We start from the raw sequence: 6,456 nt of genomic DNA, 5'->3' as shown, positions 1-6,456 counted from the left end.
CGTGAAGACTTTTCAGTGAGGCTTTGGGCTCGGGAGTTTCACTTGAATTTTCAGTCTCTGGGAGAGAGGATTCTGGAGAGACAATCCAAGTACCTTTCTCAAGCTTTCCTTTCCCATCTTGCTGCACTCTAAACTCCCAACTCCAGAAAGGTATACAGCTGAGTTCCCAGCCCAAGGGTCTAAGTAAGACCAACCTTAATTTCCAAGTGCTTTTAAAAAAATTTCCCTAAGTTTTTATTCATACACTTGAGGTTTACAAAATTCTTGAAAACTTTCAAATTAACTTATTTATATTCTAATACAAATGTGTATATGTGCGTGTTTTTGTTCTCATCTATAAAAACATTTAGGATATTTATTTAGTAATAAAACAAATCAGTGGATTATAAAAGAATAGATATTTAATTGAACTTTTTTTTATAGATTTTGAAGGTATGACCTTCCTCGAAACTGAGCAAGGAAAACCATTTGTGCCAGTATTCAGACATTTAAGGTTACAGTATATTATTAGTGATCTGGCTTCTGCAAGAATTATTGAACAAGATTCTCTAGTACCTTCAGGTAAGAGAACATGATGAATTTATGATTTTAAATGTTTTTTTTATTATAACTAACATATATCATAGAAAAGAATATTGAAGAAAATAAATTACCTTTAATCCTCAAAAGGTGCACATTTTTATGCCAAAGTAGGATCATACTATATAGAGAATTTGCTGTGCTCATATTCTGTATTGTGGACATTTTGCCAAATCATATTTCATTAAATACTCTCCAGAATATTTAAAGGGCTAAATAGCATTGGGTAATATAAATGTTCTTTAATTTGATAAACCAGGACACTGTTTTGAGTCAGACTTTTAAAAATGGTTTTTAAAGTATTTAATGTTGCTGGGTGTGGTGGTGGCTTATATCTGTAATCCTAGCACTCAGGGAGGCTGATGTGGACAGATTGCTTGAGCTCAGGAGTTTGAAACCAACCTCAGCGAGAGTGAGACCCCATCTCTCCTAAAAATAGAGAGAAACTGGCCACGTGTTGTGGCAGGTACCTGTAGTCTCAGCTACTTGGGATGCAATACAAGAGGATTGCTTGAACCCAGGAGTCTGAGGTTGCTGTGAGCTATGACACTATGGCATTCTACCCAGGGTGACAGAATAAAACTCTGTCTCAAAATAAATAAATAAAGTATTTAAAGTTATTTAATTACTTTCATTGCTTTTTCTATTAGTACTCCTTAAATTTATTTTATGATGTTTTCTTATTCTGAAGTCTTCAACTGCATAAGCAAATGTAACTGTTTATTAGGATTTAAATTTTTTAGAAAATCTTCTGGTTTAACTTTATAAGTTAAATGTCTAATGCTTGTGAAAGATTGAGTTTAATAACTAGCTACATGTAAGTAATAGAAACTAGAATTTGTTTACTTATAAGTTTATAAACATTTAATTATAATTAGTTACAGATTTGTCTGAAAAGTTGTAAATATTTTTGACACTTCAATTTTGATTTAGCTATGTGTTTATGCATTTAAATATTTCTTGAAATCTGTATACATATTTAGAAAGGCATTAAATGGAAAGAAAACCCAGAGTTAACTTTTCTGGTATATTGGAAAGTAATGCATTCTTATAAAATCACTTTAGCAGGTTTATAGACACAGTTTGAGTCACAAATAATCTGAATTTTATATTCCTTATAGTATAGTACTTTTTTTTTTTTTTTCAAAAAAAGACACATTTATTCAGTGTCATGATCAGACTATTACATTTAGCAATCAACAGCATGGGTGCAAAAAAAAAAATCTACATTAAAACCCTTTGTTGGAATGCTTTACACTTTCCACAGAACAGAAACTAAAATAACCTGTTATACAATTAGTCACAAATACAATCCTCGAGTTTTTTTGCCCATACACATGAGTATTGTGGCCCTGCCACCACTGTGCTTGGCTGAGTTCACAAATCTGTTGTAACCTGTAGCTTCCCTGTCACTTCTCTGGCTCTCCTCTCCTGCTAAGCTTTGTTTCCTGGGAATAATAATTAAAACCTTCTGCCACTGCCGTAGCTACTGCTGCTACTGGAACCACCATAGCCACCTTGGTTTCATGGTTTGGCAAAGTATTGGCTACCACCACCATAAGGGCCAGAGCTTCTGCCTCCAAAATTTCCTCCCTTCACGGGTCCAAAATTTGATGACTGATTGTTGTAATTGCCAAAATCATTGTAACTTCCACCACCTCCAAAATTGCTTCCATCGTTACCAAATACATTGTAGCCATCCCCACTGCCACCATATCCACCACCACCACAGCTGCCACCAAAGCCACCATGACCACTGAAGTTTCCTCCATGGCCAAAGTTGTCATTTCCACCAAAACCACCTCCACAACCCCCACCAAAGTTTCCAGAACCACTTCGACCTCTTTGGCTGGACGAAGCACTAGCCATCTCTTGCTTTGATAGGGCTTTCCTTACTTCACAGTTGTGGCCATTCACAGTATGGTATTTCTGAATGACAGTCTCATCCACAGAATCATGGTCATCAAATGTTAGAAAAGCAAAGCCCCTCTTCTTGCTGCTGCCTCAGTCAGTCATGATTTCAATCACTTTAATTTTCCCATACTGTTCAAAATAGTCTCTTAAGTGATGTTCTTCAGTATCTCCTTTAATTCTACCAACAAATATCTTTTTCACAGTTAAGTGGGCACCAGGTCTTTGAGAATCTTCTCTGGAAACACCTCTCTTTGGTTCCACAACTCTTCAATCCACTTTGTATGGCCTTGCATTTATTGCTGCATCCACCTCCTCCACGGTCGCATATGTGACAAACCCAAAGCCCCTGGAGTGCTTGGTGTTTGGATCTCTCATTACCACGCAGTCTGTGAGCGTTCCCCATTGCTCAGAATGGCTCCTCAGACTCTCATCACTTGTTTCAAAGCTCAACCCTCCAATGAATAGCTTCTGTAGTTGTTCAGGCTCTTTAGGAGACTCTGACTTAGACATGACGGCGGTGGGAAGAGACTTTAACGATGCTTTCTCGGCAGCGTCCACAGGCAGAAAAGGCTAGTATAGTACTTCTATAATAGTTTTAGTATTAAACATCTAGCTATGATGTGATAGTAGGGGCCAAGGGCAATTACATATGCCACGTTCCAATTGTACTTTTAAGGCTTTTTAGATATGAATTTTGAGAGATTGAGAAAAAAGTCTGTTTTAAAGTAGTTTAATTTAGGTGTGATGTGATATGAGTGGGATAAGTTTTATATTTTTGGAATACAAGGTAGATACATGTACTTCTGGGCTGAAATATTTTATTCAGTATAAAATCAAAGAATTTAGACCCTATATTTCTAGCTAGATTTCAGTCATTTTTTTCTGATTTGAAATTGTAGGAGGAGGCTTTCTAAAACTTTTTAATATGCCATCTTCTGGATATAAATTGATAATTACAGATCACACTGAGGGGACAGGAAGAGGACACCTAGTTCACATTATTGAGATAGATTGGTATATTTTCTCAATGGGAAGGTATATTAGATTTGAAATAAATTGAAATGATTTTCATTAACCTGAAATTCATTGATTATTTTTCAGAAATAGTGCCAAGTATGTGTTAACATTAATCAAAGTTAAGCATTCAGTAATCTAGGGAGTTTTAAGTACCTCCATTTACCATCTTTAGAAACATGTTTAAAAGTTAAATGAGGGCTTTCTAACCAGGAACACTTTATTTTAGGACACAAGTACGTCAAGCACAGTTGAACTCCCATTATTTCATGGAATTAGGTTTATCTTAGGTCATTAAGTTTGTTAAATGTCTTATTCCATAATCTCATTATCATACTTCCCTCAATTTTGATGCATCTGTTAACATTCCTCCCAGACTTTTCTATTATGTGCTCTGGAATCACAGGCAACAAATCTCAAAATCTTCCATTCTTCCTTTAATTATTTTTTGTTTGTTTGTTTTAGCTGTCCTCAAAGGATGCTATTTTCCCTCTGTGGAGGACTTTTCTCTCTCCCACACCCTGTTAATATAGGGCCAGGAGGCCAGATAGTAATGGTCCTAGTCCCTCAGTGCCCTTCCCAAACCATTATTGCATGTGATCCTTTGTCCTTTCTCCCTGGACCCCTAGTCATTTCTTTGGATTCATGTGAGTCTTGGACACTTGATTTACTATCTGTTCCCCTCCCCCCAAACAGTAACATAATGTGTCCATATGAAGAAATCCATTCATTACCCTCCCCTCCTAGTTGTTTGACCTAAACTTTGGTATATTGCTCTTTGCCAAACATTAGACACGTCTTCTACCTACACCCTGGCAACACCGTGAACCTTGCTGCAACCCAGAGTTTTTCAGCATCAGAAATTCATTAGTTCATTAGGCATGGTAGCTCATACTTGTAAACCCAGCACTTTGAAAGGCTGAAGCAAGAGGATCATTTGAAGGCAGGAGTTCGAGACCAGCCTAGGCAACATAGCAAGACACACCCCCCCCCATCTCTGGAAAATATTTTTAAAAATTAGTTGGCTGTGGTGGAGCACATCTGTAGTCTGACCTATTCAAGAGGCTAAGGCAAGGGGCCAGGTGTGGTGCCTCATGTGTATAATCCTAGCACTCTGGGAGGCCGAGATGGGTGGATTGCCTGAGCTCACAGTTTCGAGACCAGCCTGAGCCAGAGCGAGACCTGTCTCTAAAAAAAATAGCTGGGTGTTGTGGTGGGCACCTATAGTCCCGGCTACTTGGGAGGCAGGGGCAAGAGAATTACTTGAGCCCAACAGTTTGAGGTTGTTGTGAGCTATGATGCCATGGCATTCTACTGAGGGCTACAAAGTGAGACTGTCTCAATAAAAAAAAAAAAAGAGGCTGAGGCAAGAGGATTGCTTGAGCCCAGCAGTTCAAGCACTCCAGCCTGGGCAACAAAGTGAGACCTTGTCTCAAAAAAAAAAAAAGAAACAAACAAACAAAAAGGAAAAAGATATAGTAATTTTCAGGCCGTTATACACCTAGCACTAACATGTCCATAGCCTCATTCCCTTTTATGCTGTTCTTTGACTTCCAATCCATTTTAAGCCCTCCATTTTCTGCCAGTCTTTAAAAATTCTGTGTTTTCTTCCCTATCAAGCTTGGGTTTCATAATAGGTCACGTTAGATCACATTCACAATTGCCTCTTGTGTCTTTCAACATAGTTGAAGTTTTTAGCAAAATCCTAAAACTAAATTAAGCCTTCTTTGTTCTTATGCCTTCACCTTTGTGCTGAGTATTGCTGCCGTGCATTCTACAACTTTGGTGTAGGTACCACCACAAAGACTTCTCAGCACTAAGCTTGGGCCTTGGCACTCCTTACACCAGTTTTACTCGGTTATTCCCCTTATTCAGTCTTTTCATTCACATTAGCATTTTTATCATACCTGTGCCAGTCATGTTTTCTACCTGATCGTCTTACTGTCATTTTGTGAAAATTAGTCACTGAAAATGAAAAGGTATATAAATCAGTGTAATTTCTTTTTTTCAGAAAATAGCTTTGGACCTAGATTTTTTTGTTGTTACATATGAATATTTTTGAACCAGACTTCTTCATAATTTTGTATTAAGATGTTATTCCTAGGTATTCCGTACAAACTACTCTTACTTGTCCCTGTAGGAATTTATCTTATATAAATTTTTGGTTATCTGCCTTAATCATCTACATCTGACTTACATGTCTTTGTGTGTGTGTGTGTGTGTGTGACAGAGTTTCACTTTGTTACCCTCAGTAGAATGCTATGGCGTCATAGCTCACAGCAACCTGAAACTCTTGGACTCAAGTGATTCTCTTGCTTCAGCTTCCCACGTAGCTGGGACTGTAGGCCCCCACCACAACACCTGGCTATTTTTAGAAATGAGGTCTGGCTCTGGCTCAGACTGGTCTCGGTGAGCTCAGGCAATCCACCCACCTGGCCTTGACTAATGTGTTTCATAAAACAGTTCAACTTGTAGGCTTAATATTTTGCTATAAGCCTTACTGACTTTAAGTGGATTGTGTGTTTTTATTTATATATATATATATAACATATATATATATATATAAAGATACACTTTTCCTTTCAATTAAACAATAAAGTACGGGGCAAATTAGGAAGTATCTTACCTTTTTGTTTGCTTTTTAAAAGTAAGCCATTAGATTTTCAAATGGTATGTAGGCCACTTTCTCCACATCTCGATGTAAAACAAGGGAAATAGTCTAAATAAATTCCTTCTAACTTATTTCATTTATCTTACCAGGAAAATACTATGTTTACATTCAGAACTGCTGTAAATTAGCTGCTAGTCTGTTACTGTCTTGTAAGAGACTGCCTTGACATGCCCATTTCAAGTTTTTGTTTGACTTTGGTCTGATAAAGTTTAAAATAAATGTCTAAGCTTGTTTTACTGAGTCGAAAAAAAAAATTTTTTTTTTTTTTTTTTTTTTTT

General features: G+C 37.1%; 1 protein-coding gene and 1 pseudogene across 2 annotated transcripts in view; one reads left to right on the top strand and one right to left on the bottom strand.

Annotated features, from left to right (window-relative positions):
- Window positions 1-6,456, top strand: part of GMCL1 (germ cell-less, spermatogenesis associated 1) — a 59,107-nt gene that overhangs the window by 26,729 nt on the left and 25,922 nt on the right. Inside the window, exon 9 of the mRNA XM_003793442.3 lies at window positions 424-561. Coding sequence (XP_003793490.1) covers window positions 424-561 — 138 coding nt within the window. The remainder of the gene's footprint in view (window positions 1-423; window positions 562-6,456) is intronic.
- Window positions 1,934-3,003, bottom strand: LOC100962889 (annotated as a pseudogene). Its single transcript, XR_001161445.2, has one exon. The product of XR_001161445.2 is annotated as a heterogeneous nuclear ribonucleoprotein A1-like (transcript).

This window comes from Otolemur garnettii, unplaced genomic scaffold (assembly GCF_000181295.1).
Source record: "Otolemur garnettii isolate 467f Iridium unplaced genomic scaffold, OtoGar3 scaffold00068, whole genome shotgun sequence".
Taxonomy (NCBI): Eukaryota; Metazoa; Chordata; class Mammalia; order Primates; family Galagidae; genus Otolemur; species Otolemur garnettii.
Note: the sequence above shows the minus strand (reverse complement) of the source record. Positions and strands in the feature narration are given on the sequence as shown.